Source organism: Pavona decussata, unplaced genomic scaffold (assembly GCF_977016875.1).
Source record: "Pavona decussata unplaced genomic scaffold, jaPavDecu1.1 SCAFFOLD_88, whole genome shotgun sequence".
NCBI lineage: Eukaryota > Metazoa > Cnidaria > Anthozoa > Scleractinia > Agariciidae > Pavona > Pavona decussata.
Genome location: NW_028145505.1, coordinates 110,001 through 134,175, shown reverse-complemented (window position 1 = coordinate 134,175; position 24,175 = coordinate 110,001). Strand labels below are relative to the sequence as shown.

The 24,175-nt window shown below is 37.9% G+C and overlaps 1 protein-coding gene and 1 pseudogene across 2 annotated transcripts; both read left to right on the top strand.

Moving 5' to 3' along the window:
• Window positions 1-4,613, top strand: LOC146474538 (mitochondrial inner membrane protein Mpv17-like; annotated as a pseudogene). Its single transcript, XR_014866141.1, has 2 exons — window positions 1-121; window positions 4,069-4,613. The product of XR_014866141.1 is annotated as a mitochondrial inner membrane protein Mpv17-like (transcript).
• Window positions 4,614-8,575: 3,962 nt separating this feature from the next.
• On the top strand, window positions 8,576-10,285 carry LOC146474537 (protein fem-1 homolog B-like). Its single transcript, XM_085116932.1, has one exon. The coding sequence runs from the start codon at window positions 8,576-8,578 to the stop codon at window positions 10,283-10,285; it is 1,710 nt and encodes a 569-aa protein (XP_084973058.1).
• Window positions 10,286-24,175: the final 13,890 nt, after the last annotated feature.

Here is a 24,175-nt window from a genome sequence, read left to right as displayed (position 1 = left end):
ATGTATCTCTCCCAGGCTCCCTGCCGCGCGCGATCAAGCAATGCCTGGGTGATAAGGGTTTGGTCAGCATATCAAGGATACTTCGCCAAAAACCCTTGGAGGACTCAAACCTTAACTACAGGTATGATAATTCAAGTGATCTATTTAACAATTATTCCACGAGCGCGCGTTGGATATGAGATGATAGATAGCCAACGAGGCGCGAAGCGCCGAGTTGGCTATAATCATCTCATATCCAACAAGCGCGAGTGGAATAATTGTTTTATTAAAAACAATCAAGAAATATTGTAAGTTATGGCTGGTTTCACTTAGCAAGAACGACCAGAAGACCATTTTAATGATCCCTATCCTCGGGCATGGTATAATAGCTCATATACCATGGCCGCTAAGCCAATCAAATCCCTGGAATTGCATTATACAATGATCCAGTTTTTAATAAATATTATTATTCACGATCGAAAATGTGAAGTTGTCTCTAATAGATTTGATGACTTTACATAAAGTTAATTCGTTAATTCGCCAGTCGCAGTCAGAGTTTAAGGAAGGAGTAATGTTAATAATTTAGTGGCTTGATGGCCTGGCTTCTCGTCAGTCTAAGGTTTATAATTTAGTGGTTCGACAAAATAAAGTAACCAGCTCGTCAGTCATGGTCAGAGTTTAAAGAAGGAGTAAAGTTTATAATTTAGTGATTCGAATCGACAGTTCAGTGGCTCGCCAGTCGTGGTCAGGGAAGAAATATACATGTAGTAAGGTTAATAATTTTGTGGCTCGATGGCTCACTAAGCCGTCCAGTCTCTCACCCCACACTGAACCACCCCTTAGGGCATTAGGATTTTTGACAACAAACTGGCAAATGCTCTAGGCCAAGGTGCAGGCAAAAAAAAAAAAAAGAGTTAAAAACTGAGACGGCTTGGTGGCTCGCCAGTCGCAGTCAGAGTTTAAAGAAGGAGTAATGTTTATAATCAAGAGAGGATGAAGGTAAGAGAGGTAATCCCCCATATAGGCCCCATCCCCATCGTAATCCCTCTGAAGTTATTTTTAGAAGGTATCGATTTTCTCGCGGATAATGTTACCTCGCGCGTTACGTGTCTTTCACCGTTTTTAATTTTACAACGGCTAATCACAATCATACACTTCCGTAAAAGAAATTGTTTCTCGCGTTACTTCCAACGAATCTCTAAGAAATACACGTGATTTGAAAGCTAATAAAATAAAGAGATTTGAATGTCCGAAGAGATTTTAAACTCACTGCGACAAAAATATCAAAATTTTCGTGCCGCGGTTGTGATCTTTATACTCGCCTGTTCAATCGCGGCTTCAATTGAAATATAATGTAACACTCTTGCATAAAAAAGTTAAGATTTGTTTCTCGCCTTTCTTTTAATGAATCTCTTGGTTACATGCGTGATTAGAAAGATAATGGAATGTAGATTCCAATGACCAAAGGGATGTGAACTCAGTGGGATAAAAATTTCAAAATTCGTACCAAGGTTGTGATGTTTATACTCGTCTGTTCAATCGCGGTTTTGACACCTAAATGTAACACTCTTGCATGAAAAAAGGTTTATTTCTCGCGTTTCTTCCAACGAATCTCTTAACTACATACGTGATTTAAAAGTAAATAAAACGTAAATTTCAATGACTGAAGGAATTTTGGACTCACTGCGATAAAAATATCAAAATTCTTGCTGGAGGTTGTGATGTTTATACTCGTCTGTTCAATCGCGGCTTTCAATGTTTTGACAGCTATTAAAATGTAACACTCTTGCATGAAAAAAGATTTGTTTCTCGCGTTTCTTCCAGCCAATCGCTTCACTACAGCGTAATTAATGGAATGTAGATTTCAATGACCAAAGGGATTTTGAACTCACTGAGATAAAAATATCAAAATTTCTGCCGGAGGTTGTGATGTTTATACTCGTCTGTTCAATTGCGGGTGTCAATGTTTCGACAGCTAAATGTAATACTCTTGCATGAAAAAAGATTTGTTCTCGCTTTTCTTCCAACGAATCTCTTAACTACGTACGTGATTAGAATGTAAATAAAACGTAGATTTCAATGACTGTAGGGATTTTGTACTCACTGCGGTAAAATATCAAAATTCGTGCCTAGGTTGAGATGTTTGTATTTGTCTGTTCAATCACGGCTTTCAATTTTCGCCAGCTAATTGTATTGTAATATTCTTGCATAATTTCCGCTCAGCTGGGCTCTAAAACAAATCATGCCGGAGCGATTCTTTTCCAATTTGCGTTGTCCAAATATAACCACTTTAAACTCGTATTCGTCCACAAAACATATCCAGGCACCGCTTTCTGTATGCATGTTACGCCATTTTGTTTTTAGATCAATTCGCGAAAGACGCGTAGCATTGCGTGGGAATCGACTCAGCTGTCAACGTGGGTAAAATTCAGGAGATATGATTGGCTATCACCTAACCCTCTTGGGACACTGGATCTCGCGGGAGATCTAAAAATAACTTTAGAGGGATTACGATGGGAATAGGGCCTATATGGGGGATTACCTCTCTTACCTTCATCCTCTCTTGTTATAATTTAGTGGCTTGATGGCTTGGCTTCTCGTCAGTCTAAGGTTTATAATTTAGTGGTTCGACAAAAATAAGTAACCAGCTCGTCTGTCATGGTCAGAGTTTAAAAAAGGAGTAAAGTTTATAATTTAGTGGTTCAAATCGACAGTTCAGTGGCTTGCCAGCCATGGTCAGTGATTAAAAAAATAGTAAGGTTAATAATTTTGCGGCTTGATTGCTCACTGAGTCATCCTGAGCCTCTCATCCCACAAGCCACCATTAGGATTTTTGACAACAAACCGGTAAATGCTCTAGGCCAAGGTGCAAGCAAAAAAATAGGTTGATTTCGCAGTTTCTTTGCATACGTTTATTCTAATCAAAGCTTATACAGTTGAACCTCCCGTAAGCGACCACCCAAAATACCAAGATTTGGGGGTCACTTACCGGAGATGGTCGCTTACAAGAGTCAAACCAAATGAGGGGTTCTTCTGAGAACTCTGTTCTGACACATCTACTTTATTTGAAGAGAATTTATTGCATACATTTTCCTAGTTACAATTTGAGAAGGGCTAGATTGTTATTAAAAGTTCTTTATAAACTCTGAGTAGTGTAGTATTAATACAGCAGCCATGGGGATTAGACCATTTGTCAAGTGGTTGCTTACAAGAGGTCAAAAACAACAAAAAAAACATAATGCCGTCACCTCAAAAAGTGGTAGCGGTCAGTTGCTACTGAGGTGGTCACTTACAAAAGGATCCAACTATAGGGCTTTGACTGGGAAAAATTTGACCAGTGTTTTGGATAGGTGCCGTGGCCGCTTATCGGAGGTGGTGATTTACGAGAGGTGGTCGCACATGTAGGTTCGACTGTATTAGTCTCAAATAAGTCTTACTGTACCTAGTGACTGTTTGTTCTGTGGATCTGCCATGCCATTTTTTTTCTCTTAGTAGTTAGAAAATCTTAATCAGAAATTTATCATCCTTGCCAATATGGAGTTAGGAAATATTTCATAGCCCAAGAAATTAATTATACATTTACCACCATCAATTGCACCTGTACCAACCCCCTTCCAAACTGACAAGCATCAATAGAGTTTGAGCCACAAAATGTGTACAAAGTTTAATAATGTGTTGGGTTACAGGTGCAGAAATCGTGCCCCATATATTATATTCATTTATATTATAGTTTATAATTAAGAGTTTCTAATTATGCTTTTTTTCTTGGGGGAAATTTACACAGCTTGAAATAATTTCAGGAAAAGAACATGGGATTTTGGCCAACTTTTAAAACCACTGAAACTCCAGACAAATTTGTTGGATTCATGATAATACATGTACATGTATGTCTTTTAGACTTGGTATCTGGTATAAAATTATTTTTGTGAATATGGGACTTCATAAGCCAAGGAAGTTCATTTGAAGTCCCAAGGGGGAGGGGATCCTGAAAAGCCAAATAATAATATTTATTATTTCAAAACAGTATTTCAATACATTGTACATGTAGCAATATCGAGTACTGACGCTATTCCTTACATCTCATTTTAGCTGTGATGTTCACTACAAGTGATATTTTGACTCAACAACTCGTTGAAAAGAGAGGTTTCAATCACGATGCCAGAAGAACTCTATGGATGTCCAATATAATGGGAACTATTATTGGGCCGATTCAAAGGACATGGTTTCTGACATTGGAGCGCTTTATACCTCCAACGTCCAAGGTACAGTTAGTCAAGAAATTGATTGTAGACCAAACAATATATGGCCCTTTTATTATATTTTTCTTTTACACTCTTTCGGGAACACTGGCTGGAAAAGATTTCTAGGAAATAAAACTGTTGTTGCGGGATAGATACGTCAAGACTTTCACAGCGTACAAAGTCTGGCCGTTTGTGCAGGCTGTCAATTTCTCTTTGGTTCCTCTTCAGCACAGGGCTAATTTTGTTCATTTGGTGTCCCTGTGTTGGAATATGTACCTGTCTTGGATGTCAAACAAACCTGTGATAAGTGCGACAATAGAATATGAGAGTAGTGACATGATATCAAGTTTGTCGTTGGATGCAACGCAGAAAAATTGTAATATACAAGACTAAACCAACTGAATAATACTTCTAAATCCTTAAATTCTAAGAAAAAAATATTATATTGTGTGGATAACTTCAGATGCAAAGGACCTTTTTGGAATAATTTGTTTTCAAACTCCTACATATACATCAATGCCCTGTGGGACCAAAAATACTGGTGGGTCAAAGTTAGCCTGTGAGCATTAGGTCTCTTTAAGGACAGTGCTTACTAATACAGAAGTATTTTTGCATGGTTTATGACTATGCAGAAAAAAAAAACAGATCTAAGCAACTGGGCTATTGGAATCCATAAAAAAAGGAGTAACCACAATTTTTTTTAGAGAAAATTAAGCAACAATAAATCTAAAAAGCTGTAAAATATAAAGGAATGTACATGGCATTTTTTTTTGTTGTTGTTGTTGTTAATTGTTTGTTTTCAAATTGAGGCTTTATTATCTCTGAAAAATGCATGGCTACCTCCAATTTTCTTTTTGGATACTAAGAGCACTGTCTAAGTTCTGCTGTCTCCGCATAGTTTTAAACAGTACAAAAATATCTCTGTATTAGTAGGCACCACCCATAGGAAACCTGACTATCTCGAGATGCGCACAACGTATGCACAGTAACAAAAGTAGGCACAGTCTTTAAGCTTTTGCAGCTCGCATCGCTCGCCGCTTGTGCTATCCTTCTGCATTGAGATGACCTTAAAGGCTGAGATCAAAGTGGGTGAATTGAGTCCCACCATCTCATATGCTATGTTCCTTTCAAGATCTTCTATTGTTAGTTAATTCCTAAGGGTTGGCAATTGGAAAAAATACCTTTAACTGTAAAGTCAGTAAACTCATGTTATAATAATAATTATTAGTAAACAAATATTAGTAGTAGTTCTGTAAACGCTAAAGCCCTAATTATTGATATACTGTAGTACAAGTGTACTAGTTCCATATTAAATGCTAATTACGCCTTTAAACATATACAAATATTTATGTTCAATTTCTCTTCTCTAGAGCGAATGGTCAAAGAACTTTCAGCTTGGTTTAGCTTGCCAATTATGTTTATGTATGTTGTTAGGATTTCCAAATTTTGTTTGATGTTAGTCACAGTTCCCCTTTTTGACATATTATCCAAATCTATCCATCTATACATCCACCCATCCGTCCTTCTATCCATCCATCCACCCACCCACCCATTCATCTTTCCATCCACCTGTATGTCTGTCTGTTTGTCATCTGTCTATCTATAAATCCAGAAACGGTTAATCTGGAATCCAAGGGGAAGCATTGTATCCAAAATAAGTAATGAAACTGGGAATGATTGAATAACTGTGTAGCCTAAAATGGAGTTTCAGTGCATCCTGTTACAATGTATATTTTTGCTATTCATCATTAAGCCATCCCCTCATTTTAAACTAATTGACTTTCTACAGTATTTATTAAATGTACTTCGATAGGTATCCAAAAACAGTCTTGTATTAACATGCTGTGAACTCAAATTTTCCTCTGTTTTTAAATGAATTGTGGCCCAAATGCTGATCGTTTCAATTTCATTGACCTGTATCTTGTATTATTATATTTAAATTAGTCATTTCTGCTGTAGCATGCCTTATATAATTTTATATTTTCTTATCATTCAGTGGGTAAACAGGGTCATCAATTTTATCACTGACACATGCTACCCTCTTAAAACAAAGTACGTTTATTGTATTGCCTTGTAGTGTATTGTTGTGTATTATAAAATGGGCAATATCAGGAAAAAGAGAAATAGAAAAACTGAAACCTTAAAAATAATTCGTAGGTTCTTTATGCATGCAAAAAGCAATTTAAACAATGATGTAATTTCTCATACAGACTACAAATAATTATTGTTAAGCAGTCATTTATTCCAGTTAGACCTGTCACAATAATTAAAGGAGGACCCCAAATCCACGAGCCTTTCTTGGCATCTTTGATGTCGCTGCCACTTTCGTATCATTTTTATGTGGTATTTTTTTTTCTTGTGTTATTTTATATACAGTACCTTTCTATTATTTTATATCTGCCTTTTTCGTATCTCATTACAAATTGTAGGATCATGGTAAAGTTGAGTTTCTGTGAGGTACTCTCATTATTGCAAATATGTTTTATTAGAGTTATAACAATGGTAAAGCTGCAAGTAGTTCAGTGTTAATAAAAGTAAACAAACAACAATCACAAGTTGACAGTCATTTAATAGATTATAACGGGTTGTTCAAAGAGTGGATAACTCAATCCAGTGGAAAAATCTTATCTAGCAGACAAAATGTTCTCCAACCAACACTGATTTTATCCACTGGATAGCATTAATTATCTGGTGAATAAATTTATCTGCTCTTTGAACAACTGGGCCAGACAGACAACTGAACAGTAAATAAATCAATTTAAAAAATCCTGAGCAAACAGTTTTTCGTTCAAAATTTCATCATATGCATAGAATTTCACATTCTATTATTTATCACTTGTTTTTGTTCGGTTGATGAGGAGCATGTGGCAGAAATGTTTTAGTAATGATGTATAGGTAAGGCGTTGTTCACAAGTATTTGCCTTTTAATTCTTGAAAAGCTTTGATAGGCAGTTTTTACATCAGATTAAGCCATTAATCAATAAATGAATTGGTCATTCAGTCAATTGCTCAATCATTTAGTTAATCAGTTAATTGATCAAATAATGCTGTACTTTGTTTTGTCTCGATATGCAAACACATGAGGTTGAAAAGTTTTACACTTACAGTTTTACACTCACTTTTTGCAGTGAGGTTCAAAGCAACTCGGAAATGGCCTATTTCCTCGTGGATGGATCGGTGTGTGCATGTCTGTGACTCACACACAATTCAGCAGCCACGATCAGATGGGAACATGCTCCAAACGTGACGGCTCTAGTCCACAACCCTCGACGTCAGCGGCCGGGTATTGTATTGCAGTTTGAAAGTACTGACATTCCGCGAAATCAAGATTTACATAGTAATAAATTCGTGAAAGACATACAGTACTCGTCAAACCGATTCAAGTTGTTCAGTTGTAGCTAACCTAACCTGGTCTCGTAAGAATCACGCATGTCTGAAAGTATATACAAGTGATTTGATTGTGGCGTAAAACCGGTAAATCAAGTTGAAATTACAACTGTTCTCTGCAAACAAAACGATAAGCGCGTGACTAATACACGACATAACAAAAATACGATTGACTGTTCGTGACAAAGTAAGTGAGCAATGAAATAAGTTGAACGGCCTCCACAGACTGGAGAAAAAGTTGTTGACAATTATGTGAATTCCACAGATTCCACGACTATTTGCGCTCGATAAAAGCGTTTCCACAGACTGAAGACCAAAATGATCCATAAAATTAATTTTTGTTTGGGAGAGTTTGGTAACTAGCGTTCCTGCGCATGTCAAACCGCAACAAACGAACACTAAACATGGCTTCGCGTGACGTGATTACATAAAAATATACGATTGACTTTTCGTGACAATGAATAAGTAATGCCGTCTCTTTCTGAGTAAATTACAGTCGTTGAAACTGAAAAGTGTCCATTTTGGTGAAACAAGACGTTGACGCTCGATGTTGTTCAGCGATATCTGCATCAAAATCGTTCTAGCAAATCATGTATAAGCACGCATCTGGGGAATCAAAAAGCGCCATGCGTCGTTGCTTGTTATTCCACGTGCTTATATATTTACATATTTTCGCCCAATTGATACTTTTCTAATCACTGACTCGTATCCACAATCGTGACTATCGTACTTTTTCTGAAATGGCGTCTTTGAACGAGATGAGAAACCGTGCCCCAAAGAGGAAACTTACCCACGATGTAACCAGACAAGTCTTCAAGGCTGCTGCAACTGGAAATGCTGCTAAACTTGATAGCGTGCTTCAATGCATGGACATAAGCGAACGAACCGTGGTGTTGGAAACTAGCAGTCGCTTGCATCTTCTTGAGTGTTCTGGAGACGCTTGAACGCAGGGCCGCTTGCCAGCCAGGATGTCGGCGGTTCCATTTCCACATAATGTACGCGACAGAACACCATTACTGGTGGCTGTTGAAAATGGAAACCTTGGCTGTGTAAAAACACTTTTAACGTACAAAGCAGATATAGAAGGTCGAGGGCTACAATACAGTTCGTTCGGTGCATGCACGCCTTTGTTTGTTGCTGCTCACCAAGGATTTCTTGATGTTTTGAGATGTTTGGTTGAACATGGAGCCGATGTGAACGCACGTTCAAGAACAAACAACTTAACTCCTCTAATGGCGGCCAGCATCAATGGTGACGTAAATGTTATAAGCTTCCTTGTCACACAAGGAGCTAATGTTGACCTTCAGGACAATAGCGGCAATACAGCGCTTCATCACGCCTTTCTTAATCTCGACGAAAACGAACCAGTTGAACTTGCTGACACTCTTTTAAGTCTGCTTGGAGCATTTCAGTTACCCAACAATCGACGGTTAACGCCTCTTCTTGTAGCCAGTAATAAGTGTATGGTTTCAGTGGTAGAGCATGCGATCAAGAGACCGGAGATTACAAAAGAAGAAAGAGTTACTGCTCTAGAGCTACTTGGCGCTTCCCTTGCGGTTAAGAAATCAAATTTGTTCCCTGAGAGCCAAAGCTTATCGCTGCCGTTTCAGTTTATGAAGCGTGGTTTGGAAGAAAGGTTCCAGGAACCTTCGCATCCCTTAATTAAACAAACAATGAAACCTGTTGAAGCTTATCAGAATAGGCAGGAAAGTCAAACTCTAGAGGAACTTGCTTGGATAGAAGGTGATTTTGATGCATTGCTTATGGAGGGTCTTGTTATTAGAGAGAGGATCTTTGGAAAAGACAATGTGGAACTTGTTGATCCAATTCGGCTTGTTGTCCAACACCACCGTGGTCGCCAAAACTTTGATATTTGTTTAGGGTTGCATAAACACGCACTTGAGATTAGCAAGCTCTGCAGTCAATCAGTTGCTTTGGATCTGAATAATTTAACTCAAACTTTTTACACCATGGTTGAAAGCAATTTCCGTCCGAGACAAAAGGATGTTGTTGGAGTTCTTGTGGAAGCCGTTTTGGAGCATGAGAAACAGACAGTGAACTTGACAAAAGAGCTTGAAGACGAACCACAACGACTGAAAGAGGAAAAGAAGAAGGTGCTGAATAGCCGTCTATATTCTTTACTAGAATTGTTTCAATTCTTTACCAAAGCTGAGTTCTCTGAAGACGAAGGACGAGCAAGTGTTTCATGGTTACCGCTAATGCTTTCCCGCTTTAGTCCTCGTGATGATCAAGGAAATACATTGCTGCATTTGGCTGTTAATTATAAAACTCCACACAAATATCTCCCTAAATTTGAATTTCCATGCGTCAAAACATTTAAGGTCCTCTTGAATGCAGGGATCAGCGTTAATGCCATCAACAACAATGGAGATACCCCGCTACACAGAGCCGTGACTTTCAGACCCAGTGGTGACAAATTCCATTTGTTGACCGACATGTTGAAGGTGTTGCTAGATGCAGGAGCTCACCATGATTTTGTTAACAACGATGGTAAAACACCCACAGAGATGGCTCGAACTGATGAGGCCCGCTGGATTCTTTCTGAGAGAAAAACGTTGGAGCTGAAGTGTATCGTTGCCAGGGCTGTGAAAAAGTTTGGACTTCCTTATAAGGGGCTTGTTCCCCAGACAGTTGAAAAGTATATAAGTATGCATTAAATGTACATTAAGAAGCAAAGGCGGACTACTGTATTTATGAGGTAATTGAGATGCAGCGTAGGAGGGGATGCTCCGCACAACTTGTGAATTTAAAAACAGTGAAAAATGAAATAAGTTTAAGTAAAATAAGGGCCTCGACAAACTGAAGGAAAACGTTTCAACAATTTATTGCATTCCACAACTGTTACTGCTAGATAAAGCTTTTCCACACTCTAAAGACCAAAATGATTTATTTATTTTTGTCTGTGAGAGTTTGGTAACTAGTGCTACTGCGCATATCAAACCGTTGACTTTGAACAATAAACATGGCGTAGATGCACATACTTGTCAACAACTGTCTCACGAACTGACAACTGTTTTGCTGTCAATAACAATAAATAAATAAATTCAGTGTTTGAACCAAGTTATTGATAATAAACTGCCAAAAAAATAGTTATCGATTTTAAGTCAGTTTTCCTTTTCAAAAAGGAAATCAACTTGGCTAATTTGGTTGTCGGTAACAGAGACCTCTTTTTTGTTGTATTCGCCCAACTGACGGGCGCCAGGGAAAGAGACCTCTGCCCTGCTACGGTTGCCTAGCGACCGAGCTATTCGGGCTCATCAAATGACAACGGAGTAATTGTAAACGAATGCCGTCGCAAGAGTCAGTGGACATAAGTCACGGCCAACAAACAATAAAGGGAGCATGCGTTTTGTAAGCGACGTCCACGACTAGGGACGGCGGTTGAATCAAAGTCCGTTTCGACCTAGGGCAGAGGTCTCTTTTCCTCTCGCCCGTCAGTTCATCGAATTCAACGGAAAAGAGGCCTCTGTTAGTAGGGAAAAACGCGGCAGTTTTATTGTCTATAACTTTGAATAACGCGTCTTACCTAAGACACGATAAGATAACTAGATTTAAGGACGGTGCCTACTAATAAGGAAGCATTTTTGCGCAGTTTATGCCGGAAATGCCAATCTTAGAAAGGGCAATTGGACTAAGTACAAAAAGAAAATTGAGGTAACCACGCATTTTTTTTTTAGAGGTAATTAAGCAACATTAATTCTAAAAGGCGCTAAATTACAAAGCAATGTAGGCATTTTTTCCAAAATTGAAGTTTTATTATATCTGCAAAATGCATTGTTTCCCCCAATTTTCTTTTTGGATACTAAGAGCTCTTGCTAAATTCTACTTTCTCCGTATAGTTTTAAACCGTGCAAAAATATCCCTGTATTAGTAGGCACCACCCATAGGAAACCCGCAGAACCTATGCGCAGTAACAAAAGTAGGCACCGTCCTTTACAGGAAAAAATCTTTGGAAATCAGACAGTCTGAGATTGACAGATTTGTGAGATCCTTGGGAGCAAGGGTCAATATCATAAGTGATCGTTTGTTAGGAATTGAACAAAAAAGACAAGATGAACAAACCAATGGTTCATTAATTAAAACTAAAACCGTTTCGCATCGCGGGCGCTGATTAGTCTAGCATGTCGTCACGTAACGCGTCATCAATCGTCCCTATGGTAACTGTAAGTTTTAAAAACTTGTATGTTTCTATTTGATCCTGGTGTCATCCATAGCAAACCAAATTTCATTTATTTTACTCCCCAGTTTCAATGTAAAAACAAACAAGGTTGAGAACACAAGATGATCGTGTCACAAAAATCCGAGAATCAAGTTTACACGGACATTGTTCGAAGTTTGAAGCAGAATTTTCGAGCCGAAATCCAAGCGCCTTCCATGGCGCACGGTGAGAGAAAAGTACGAACTCGAACAAACTGCTAGTACAAATCGCAGCTCGCAGAGGATCATTGGCAAGAGAAATATAATCGCCACATGAAGCAGAGTGTTCGTGGCTTTTACACGCCGGCTTTAGTCGGCGACGTTTGTTTGGATGTCAGAGATCTTGTCGTAAAATGATTTACAATATAGAAATATGAAATATCGGGCAATAGATTTCACAGCTTACATTTGAGTTGCTTCATGACATTTGTTTTTTTTCTTTGTAGTATTATTTTGCGAAATCAACAGGAGGTTTTTTTTTGTTTGGGTAGGTTTTTGAAAGTTTCTTTCCGCCAAATCAATTTTTTTGCTGCTTACAAAGCTGACAGGAAACACCATATTTTGAGGTACGATTAAATCTTTTTGCACAATTTTCATATCGTCACAAAACGACTTACCAGTAGATTTGACAATGTGTATTGAAAAAAAAAAAAAAAAGAAAAAAAAAGAAAGAAAGAAAAAGAAAAACACAAAACAAACAAAGCATTAGCCGATTTTACTGCTGCGAGAAAACCAACCTTTTCCCGGGTTAAAAAGAAATCGTACAGGGGACTTTCCGCTTGGACATCTAAGGGATCATGATTTGAAAATGTCGGTAAAAGATTTGAATCCCCCTGATATGATTGAGTTCTGACCCGAATTTAAATCAAAGTGCGGGAATGTTGTTGGTGTCGCCGGACGTTGGTGTAGAGCTATTATGTGCGCACGCGTATTCTGATGCTAGTGAGTTTCCTTTATATCAATTAATAATAAGAGAAAAAATGACGAGGCACTGGAGGGAAACACAATCTATTGTAGGATAGAACTCCAACTAGGTTGCAATTGCTCATGATAATGTTCCAAAAGAATTTTCACGGGATTTTCTTGTGTTTGATATTTCAGTTTAAAAATCTCAGTTTTACTGACGATCCCTGTGAACAGGAGAGAAAAAAGGAGGAAGAGAAAGCAAACACTGGTGAAAAGGTGGGAAATTTAATAACTTTTAATGTTAAGTCGAGGGAAAGTGCTAGATAAGTATGAATGATGATAAATTAAGCGCTGGAATTAGAATTTTTTGACATTTAATACTAAATCCAAATTGAAATAAAGTGATGTCTGTATGAAAAATACTGAAATTGCAGTCAGGAATGGACATAATGTAATCTAACAGTTGTGTACGACTCTGGCTTGTAAAAAACGTTCACCAAAAAACGTTGATCTATAAACATATTGACGTTCCGGGAATTTAAAGCTCACTCGCGTGATTTGTTCTCTCGCTCGGTGATTTTTCGTTACGCGTCGTGATTGTAGCACGCGCAAACTGTGAACTGTTAGATAGGCGTTTGCTTATTTCTCACTTTTTAAACCGACGAAGGCCTTTGATTTTCGGCCGAAACGCCGTCTTGCTAAGTTTTTTTGATAAACGTTTCGTTTTTAAAGTTTTTTAAGAACCTTCCGCCCGTTGAGTTCGCTATTTTCAATCGTATGCAAATAAAGTTACGTGCACGTGCCGAGATATGAGCGCGCGCGTGTGTTGGTCAACCAACTACAGAAAACCAAAATCACGTTTGATCACGAGAGGGGCGAGATTGTGGGGCAATTGGGAAAAGGTGTTCTCCAGCTTCCAATCCAGAGGTTCCGGTTTCATGTCCTTTGACCATTTTGATTTCTTTCAGAATAGTCCGCATTAAGGCCGGCCAAACGGATGCAACATGTTGGTGCAACATCGTCCAACAATCACATTGTTGCACGAAATTGCTTGACGTTGAAAGTAGTTTGACTTCCATCAAACATCGTCTTGAACATGGTCCAACATCATTTCTTTTGTTCTCAGGTGTGAACAATGATGTCGCATTCGTTTGCCCACGGTGTACATCATTGCTGAACGCGCTCATGCTAAGCTGACTTTGCCGGTCTCTGTATCCATGGCAATGATTTATTGTTTATATTTGCTACGCGCGTTACGTTACCGCGTGAGTGTTCAAGTTGAGCCCGCAGTATAACGAACAAACAAAGTTTGAATCTCGATCAACGACGAAAGCTTAAACACAATCGATGTCTCTTCAAATAGAAAGAGAAAGGACAAAGGAGTAAGTAAAACTGTTAAGACCAGGAAAAGCGAGGATATGTTTTTTTTTTTTTTAGGTTTTAGGTTTTTATTATTATGCACTGTTTCAATGGTTTACAACAAAAGGAAATTACAATGTATATGAAAATTAACATAAAGACAGCATTAAATTACATAAATGTGAAATAGTCCGACGCGGAGGTTGATCGGTCTCGCGCCATTTCTTGGGCAAGCCAATATGGCGCGGGTTTGTTTGCAACGGATTCTGGGTAGATTTTGGTCCCAGACTCTTGCGTTCAAGTGTTACATCAAACATGTTTCATTCGTTTGGCCACCTCGTTCAACACTGTGCATTGTCGTCCAATAATGTTGTATGATGCTGCAATCGTTTGGCAGGGCCTTGACGCTTTGTGTCCGTATGCAACCAATCCCTAGATATTCAAATGACAATGGTGTGGTGGCCATGTTTGGCCCAGTTGCTCGAAGCATGGTTAGCGCTAACGCGGGTTAAATACTATAACAACCTATAGGTTTTAATACCTCTTAACCAAAGGTTAGCGCTAACCATGCTTCGAGCAACTCAGTCCTGGTGTCCAATAACAATAGAAGCTAACGAGGAACTTTTTTTTTTCCATGACGGCAATAACGTCATGTGCACACACCCCATAGCAAGCTGATCTACCTCCCACCATGTAGGATTTCTTATGTCGCTTCATCTCTTTTATTGTCCTCAAATAGCACTTCCTCACAAAATACTTCGACACTTAGGGTGTCTGAACACAGTTTACGCGCGTTTTACATGCAGGTTCAGTTAATGACGCTTTTAAGCGCGATAGGGGTGGTCGATAAAGCGATCCCTCAATTTTATATCAAATGGATCACAAAGTTGAGTTTTGTTCTTAAAATAACTCAGTTTCTCGTTTGCCAACATTATTTATTTCTATATCACCGAGCGACGAAAGTGAGTTCAGGAAGAGCAAAGCAAGTGCGGTTCACTAAGCAACATAAATTTCACGGCTCAATTAATTGACTGACAAACTTATAAAAACTATTTCTTAGTGTAGAATCAACCAAATTAAAAAATTCTTTCACTATAATGTTGAGAGAGAGATTGTCTAATTATTCTGTGAATTATTTAGAAGCTATAAAAAACAGACATAAAGATATAAATTGTGGAAGATATGAAGTATTGAATTTCCGCTTACTACGCGTGTTCTATTTTACGCGTAAATGAATTTATTGAGATACTCCCTAAAATTATTTCTCAGCGAGGATTTGACTGAATTAAAAATTTCTTTCACTATCATATTCAGAAAGGGATGTTCTTATCATTTTCGGATTGATTTGTAAGCATCGAACAACAACAACGAAGATTTTCACTCCGTAAGAGAGTTACTGTTCAAGTGCCGTTCAGTTTGCGGATGAAATTAATGACGGCTGAATTAACTGACAGGGAAACTCGGAACACTATTTCTCAACGTAGAATTGACCAAATTAAAAGTTTCTTTCTCTGTCATCTTTATAAAACGATCCTCTGACCATTTAGCGAGTTATTTGCAAGCAACGATCAAAAAAATAATATTTTTACTCTCGAAGACACAGTTACTGTGAAGTGCCGTTCACTGAGAAACAAAAATTTTACGGCTTAATTAATTGACAGACAAACTTATAAAAGCTATTTCTCAGTGTAGAATTACCCAAATGAAAATATTTTTCGCTACAATGTTTAGAGAGAGATCCTCTAATCATTTCTGTGAATTACTTAGAAGCTAGAATTAATAAACATGAAGATATAAATAATCGAAAGTATGAAGTATTGAATTTCCGCTTACAACGAGTGTTCTATCTTACGCGTAAACGAATTTATTGAGACACTCCCTAAAAATATTTCTTTGCGAGGATTCGACCAAATTAAAATTTCTTGCACTATCATATTCAGAAAAGGATATTCTTGTCATTTTGAGAATTATTTGTAAGCATCGATCAATAAAAACGAAGATTTTTACTCCGGAAAAGAGTTACTGTTCCGTTCAGTATGCGGATAAAATTAATGACGGCTGAATTAACTGACCGGCAAACTCGGAAAACTATTTCTCAACGTAGAATTGACCAAATTAAAATATTCTTAAACTATAATCTTCAGCCAAAAATACTACTGTTATTAAGCGAATTAGCGGCAAGCTAGTACAAATGAAATTGAAGATACAAATTGTGCAAGATACGAAGTATTGAATTTCCGGTTACTGCGCGGGTTCCATTCTACGCGTAAATTAATTTATTGAGATACTCGCTAAATTTTTTTCTTAGCATAGATTTGATAAAATTAAAAGCTTTTTTGCTATCATATCGAGAAAAGGATTTTCTAACCATTTTCCGTAGAATTTGTAAGCAACCAGAAATAAACACCAATATTTTTCCTCCTGAAGACACTTACTCTTAAAGTGCAGTTCAGTGCGCGTGTTAAATTAGTGACGGCTCAATTAACTGACGTGCAAATTCGGAAAACTATTTCTGAACGTAGAATTGGCAAAATTAACATATTATTTTACTTTATTCTTCAGGAAACCATTGTCTAATTATTTGGCTTTATAGTTGGAAGCAATGAGCTATAAAAAAGACTATTTCTAGTCTCAAAGAGACTCACTGGTAAACTCCTGTTTACTGTGATGGTTAAAGTTTAAGTGTAAATTAATTCACAAGTGAAGTCTCCAAAATTATTGCTTAGCGTAGAACAGACCAAATAAAAAGATTCTTTCATTATAATTTTCTAAAAATAATCCACAAATCATTCAGCGAATTATATATTTAGTGGCAACGAGCAATGAAAAAGAAGAATTCTACTCCAAAACACACTTACTGTGAAAGTGCCGTTGATTGTACAGCATACTTTCACAGGTTAATTAATTACCTAACTAATTTTGTTTAAAAACCTTTCTCTCACCGTAGAATTTACCAAATTAAAAGTTTCTTTGACTGTAATCTTCGTAAAGCAATCCTCTGATCAAGTAGCGAATTATTTTGAAGCAACGAGCAATAAAAAAGAAGATTTTTACTCTCGAAGACACAGTTACTGTGAAGTGCGGTTTACTGAGCAACATAAATTTCACGGCTCAATTAATTGACCGACAAACTTATAAAAACTATTTCTCAGTGTAGAATCAAGCAAATTTAAAGATTCTTTCACTATAATGTTGAGAGATAGAGATCCTCTAATCATTAAGTGAATTATTTAGAAGCTAGAAGAAACAGACATGAAGATATAAATTTTGGAAGATATGAAGTATTGAATTTCCACTTACTACGCGGGTTCTATTTTACGCGTAAATGAATTTATTGAGATACTCCCTAAAATTAATTCTCAGCGAGGATTTGACTAAGTTAAAAATTTCTTTCACTGTCATATTCAGAAAGGAATGTTCTTATCATTTTCAGATTTATTTGTAAGCATCGAGCATCAAAAACCAAGATTTTCACTCCGCAAGAGAGTTACTGTTCAAGTGCCGTTAAGTTTGCGAATGAATAAAAGGACGGCTGAATTAACTGACTGGCAAACTCGGAAAACTGTTTCTCAACGTAGAATTGACGAAATTAAAATATTATTTCATTATAATCTTCAGGCAAGATTACTGCTATCATTAAGCAAATTAGCAGTAAGCCAGTAGAAATGCAATTAAAGATATAAATTGTGTCCTATATGTAGTATTAAATTTCCGGTTACTGCGCGGGTTCCATTCAGTACGCGTGAATAAATTTATTGAGATACTTGCTAAACAATCTTTTAGCGTAAATTTGATAAAGTTAAAGTATTGTTTCCCTATCATATCGAGAAAAGGATCTTCTAATCTTTTTCCGAAAAATCTGTAAGCAACCAGAAATAAAAACAAATATTTTTCTTCCCGAAGACTCTTTCTCTTAAAGCTGTGCAGTTCAGTGAGCGGGTTAAATTGGTGACGGCTGAATTAATTGACGTGCAAACTCGGAAAACTATTTCTGAACGTAGAATTGACCAAATAAAAATATTCTTTTACTATATTCACCAGGAAACCATTGTCTAATCATTTGGCTAATTATTTGGAAGCAATGAGCAATACAAAAGAAGATTTTTAGTCTCAAAGATACTCACAGCTAAACTCCTGTTGACTGTCCTGGTTAAAGTTTAAGCGTAAATTTATTTACGAGGCAAGTCTCTAAAATTATTGCTCAGCGTAGTATTGACCAAATTAAAAGATTCTTTCACTATAATTTTCAGCAAAAAAACCTCTAATTATTTAGCGAATTATTTGGAAGCAAAGAGCAATGTAAAAGAAGATTTTTACTTCGAACACACTTACTGTGAAAGTGCCGTTGACAATGCAGCTTAATTTCACTGTTTAATTAATTGCCTAGCACATTTAAAAAGAAACCTTTCTCTCACCTTAGAATTGACCAAATTAAAAGTTTCTTTCTCTGTTATCTTTATAAAATGATCATCTTATCATTTAGCGAGGTATTTGCAAGCAACGAGCAAAAAAAAGAAGATTTTTACTGTCGAGGACACAGTTACTGTGAAACTGTGAAATGCCGTTCACTGAGCAACATAATTTTCACTGCTCAATTAATTGACCGTAGAATTCGTCCTTTCGAATTCTAATCAGATTGATCACGTGATGATCCGTAAAGAATGGAGGAGGTCTGTGGAAGACACACGAGTGTACCGGGGTGCTGATGCAGCAAGCGATCACCTTCTGCTAATCATGAAAATAAAGCTGAAACTACATAGAAACCCAGATAGAGCAAAGACTAATGCAAGACTTGACACAAACAAACTGGAAAACGAAATGTTCAAGTCCAAGTTCAGCGTCGAACTGCGAAACAGATTTGCAGCATTAGAGGTCGAGGAAAACATCAATGAAGATTGCATGCAAATGGAAAAAATTTACATAGAAACTGCTGAGAAAGTACTAGGCCGGGTGGAAAAGAAAAACAAGCAGTGGTTGAGAGAGGAAACCTGGAAAGCAATAGATCAACGACAGATGATCCACGACAAAATACACTGCACGAAATCAGAGAGAATAAAAAGCAAGCTACGAGTAGAGTACAAATTGAAAGACAGAGAGGTTAAACGCAGAGCAAGGGAGGATAAACGAGCTTGGCTAGAACAGTTAGGAAATGAAGCAGAAAAGTATGCCGAAAATGGGAGAAATAGGGAACTGTACCAAACAGCAAAGAAAATCACAAACAAGAGACGGCGCCAAGTTGCAGCAATTAAGAACAAGAGGGGTGAGACAATAAAAGACAAGAATGCCAGACTTGAAAGATGGGCTGAACATTTTGAGGAGGTGCTAGTCAGGGAGGCCCCAATGAACCCAATTGAAGAGAACGAAGTGGAGGAAGACGAAATTAGCGAGATGGATACAACAGAGATAAGGGAAGTAGAAGTAAGGGAGGCACTGAAGAAGACAAAGAGTGGAAAAACACCAGGTATAGATGGCATTCCAGCGGAGCTGTACAAAGCAGATAGTGATGTGGCAGTTAAGGAGCTGACAAGACTGTTTGATAAGATATGGCACGAGGAGAAGGTACCTGAACAATGGAAGAAAGGCTTGATAGTAAAAATACCCAAAAAAGGCGACCTGAAAGAGTGCAAGAACTGGCGTGGTGTGACATTGTTACCTGTGGCTAGCAAAGTAATGGGCAGAGTCATCATCCAGAGAATCCAAAACGGGGTAGACAGTGTCCTTAGAAAAGAACAAGCTGGGTTTCGAAAGAACAGGAGCACAGTAGACCAAATATTCATCCTCCGTAACATCATAGAACAGGTGAATGAATGGCAGGCGACACTTTATGCACACTTTGTCGACTTTGAAAAAGCTTTTGACTCAGTACACCGCGAAGGACTGTGGAAAATCATGAAGGCCTATGGGATCCCAGACAAGCTGATAAGAATGGTAAAGATCATGTATGAAGACTTTGAATGTTCAGTACTGGATGAGGGAGAACAAACAAGATGGTTCAAGATCACAACTGGTGTTAAGCAAGGATGTGTCATGTCAGGTTTCTTATTCCTGCTTGCTGTAGACTGGGTAATGCGAAGAACAACAGAAGGACAAAGAAATGGCATCAGATGGAACTTTACAACTACACTTGAAGATCTCGATTTTGCAGACGATATAGTCCTTCTCTCATCAAAACACCAACAAATACAGGACAAGACCAACCGACTAGTAGATAATGCAGGGAGAGTGGGGCTGAAATTGAATGCGCAAAAATGCAAAGTGATGAGAATGAATGCACGAAGAGAAGACAAAGTAATGATTGAAAGAAAGGAAGTTGAAGACGTCGAAGAGTTTGTATATCTGGGGGCGACTGTGACAAAAGAGGGTGGTGGCACGGAAGACATCAAGAAACGTCTAAGCAAGGCACAGGGAGCTTTCTACAACCTAAAGAAGATCTGGAATACAAGGAGCATTGGTCGGAATACAAAAATCAAACTGTTTAAGACTCTGGTACGACCAGTGCTATTGTATGGATGTGAAGCATGGAAATTAACAGCTGCCGAAGAGAAGAAATTAGATAGATTTCAGTTCACATGTCTAAGACGGATATTGAGAGTATGGTGGCCGCAACGCATGAGAAACGACACAATTTCAGAAATAACAGGCGTGAGAAAGATAAGTGACGAAATACGAAGGAGAAGATGGAACTGGATTGGCCATGTGCTTAGAAAGGACAGGAACGATGATTGTATGGTAGCAATGGGGTGGAAACCCGAGGGAAAGAGGAAAGTGGGGCGACCTAAAATCACGTGGAGGAGGACAGTGGAAAGAGAGTGCAGACAAGAGAGGTGGACCAGCTGGGCTGAAGCCAGGACTGCAGCAAAAGACAGGACTGGTTGGAAAACGAAAGTTGCAGCCTTATGCGCCTCATGGCGCGGAGAGAACTAACTAACTAATTAACTGACCGACAAACTTATAAAAGCTATTTCTCAGTGTAGAATTGCCCAAATAAAAAGATTTTTTCGCTATAACGTTGAGAGAGAGAGAGAGAGAGAGAGAGAGAGAGAGAGAGAGAGAGAGAGAGAGAGAGAGAGAGAGAGAGAGAGAGAGAGAGAGAGAGAGAGAGAGAGAGAGAGAGAGAGAGAGAGAGAGAGAGAGAGAGAGAGAGAGAGAGAGAGAGAGAGAGAGGAAAGGGCCCTTTAGTAACCCGAAAAGGGAACTTCCGTAACGTTTAAGGAAACTTTTGTAACGACCAAAGGGAACTTTGGTAACATAGGGCACTTTGGTAACCTGGATTAGGGCACTTTAGTAACGAGATAAGGCACTTTGCGGAACTTAGGGCACTTTGATAGGGCACTTTGATTAGGCATTTTGGTAACGAAAAGGGGAAGTTTAGTTATATAACCTTATGTAACTTAAATCAGCGTCTGAAAAAGGGCCGGAAAAATGGAGTAAGAACGTCTCAACGTATTAAATTGGCCTACTTCTGAACGAAACTTCATCCCACTTGCAGAATGTTACAAAACTGTATTACGCCCAAATAATGTGAACTTCCGTGGGTTTTTTTAATTAATACATAACCGTACTCGTGCGAACCATTCTTTTCAATTATTTGCAAAAAGTCCAAAAAGAACCTCATTTAAATATCCGCCTGATATATTTTTGTTGTATTTGTATGAATAAATTAGTATGGGATGTTATGTTGTGGTGTGTGTCATGTTGAGATAAGGGGGTGCCCAACGAGGACACACTGTGGCGGACACATTGTTGCCGACGCTAATGTTTCTGTTTGCCCACCCGCACGGAACATTGTTGCGTACAAACTTTGCTTCCGAGGCACAAAAAATGTTTCTGATTTCTTGTAAAAAACATTTTGTGTCCGCAAGAAACATTTTCTCGTTTGCTCGCGCAAGGAAGCCCCATGAGCAACAATATTTCCATCAGAACTGCCCTAGAGTTGTTATTGTTGATTAATGTATGTAGTTTATGGGCAGATTTGGGAAGTTGAGCTAAAGTGAAGTTTTCACTGAGTTACAGGAAAGCCCTTCACACTCCAAGGGATAATTATCTGCTGTGGGTATGGAGCGAGGTTGCGTTCTCGTCGAGGTTTTTTCGAGCCCAGTCTTTCTGTATTTTCTAGATCTAAACCTGTATTTAGTTGTTTCTTTTTCACTTCCTTTACTTGAAATCTTTCTTCAGCCGGCTTCTTTTGTAGCCATCTAACCAAGAACAAATCACTTCCCAGAATTTACCTGCGCGGAAAATTTCCAAATTCCCGAGGGTGGTTGTAAGATAAAGGATAGACTGTATATTGGCTGAAATTTTCTTTTATATATAATAAGCCAATTTATTACAGGTCCAAAAACACAAATCGAAAATAGTGGCCAATGACGAACAATTTATCAAAACGTCCCACTGAAAATGACATGCCATAGGCAGAATTGACAGCCACGCATAGGGGATTGAAAAACTGCAATAAGGAGATGGGGACACCGTGCTTGTTTTTTCCCGGCATGACCGTTATTTTAAGTTTTTTACTGAGTTGCGCGAGAAATGTTCGAACTTAAAAAAACGAAACAAAATCGTTTTTTATGTAGCAAAAGCTATGAATAGTGGTGAAAGCAAGAGCTAACTGAAATTGTTTGTCTGGGCTATAATGTTTCAGTACAGTGGTTTCAAATTGCCCGATCTTGCAAATAAAGAAATTGATTGCATTTTGAGCGAAAAAGATTGCATTGTGACACTGACATAACCATTTATATTTGTTGTACCAAGTGTGGCTGTGAGAACTTAAATATTTAAAGAGTTATGACCTCATTTTTGTGACCGTTACCAAAGTGCCTGATCCCACTTCTAAAATCATACTTGTTTATCTTCTGCAAGGAGAGCTATTTGTTTTGATAAGTTTCGTGGATTTAAAGTTATCTATTAACGCATTCTTCTGACAAGAAGAAATTTTCAAGAATTGCAAAAAGAGATAATTTTCATAGAGCCTTAAGACATACTTGACAATAGGGCATTTATGCAACGCGGGATATCTGCAAATCACAAGTGCTAATATTTGAAAAAAAAAGTACATAGTCACTTTTCCTTTCAGCAATTCTTTTTTGTGAACGAAGATCTTAAACATTTTCTCGTTTGCTCACGCAAGGAAGCCCTATGAGCAACAATATTTCCGGTACAATGGGCCTCGTTTGCCACCGCCTTTATGTTACTACTAGTCAGAGGCGCCAACTGGCGATGGATCCATTGTTCAAATTCAAGATTTCTTCCACTTGTAATGCTGGTGGCTGTCCCCAATTATCAATACCAATTCTCATATTCTCAAGTACAGGACGTAATATAACAAGTGTTCTCTGCAACTGAGCAACTATTCTCGCAAATAAAAAACGTGGGGCACCTTCATTTTGTTAACACAACCAAAAAAACCAAAAACTTTATTAATGATTCGATCCTAGCATGATCGCCAAAAGAGTATGGCATAAAAGGAATAAAAACTAACAATGATTAGGACTTCAAAAAAGCATACAAGAAAAGAAGCACCGTAAAACTTTCAGCTGTTTCCTATTTTAAGGAAAGGTTTCATTTCTAGTCTAAAAATGAAACATAAACAATATTTATACTTGTTAACGTGGTTTTCAACCACATGCACCAGTAATAAGGCCAAGAATTTGAAAATAGAACGTAGTGTCACTCTTATGAAAAAAAGTTACTAAATCAGATAACACTCATCCCTTCACTAACTTCCATCTGAAATATTAACTGATCAAACTTTAAACTGATAAAACATGTCATCCCAAACTGTTACAATATCGGGACACTTGTAATAACCACAACAACTTTGCGCCTAGTCGCGTTCCTTCTCTAGCTATCCGCAATTGTTTTTAAGTAAACTAGTTCTTGCGTTTCATTACCATAGACAGATAAACATTAACGACAACAACAATAAAGATAACTCTGACAAGAAAGGACAACTAAATGTCCCCTACCCGTAATTGCTCTTTTAACAGTCGTTTTCAAACTCCATAGTAAGTTTGTACAAACAAAGCCAAGAATCTCAATGAAAGGTCTTTGCACTCAAAATGTCCCCACAGAACGGGCGATTTGTA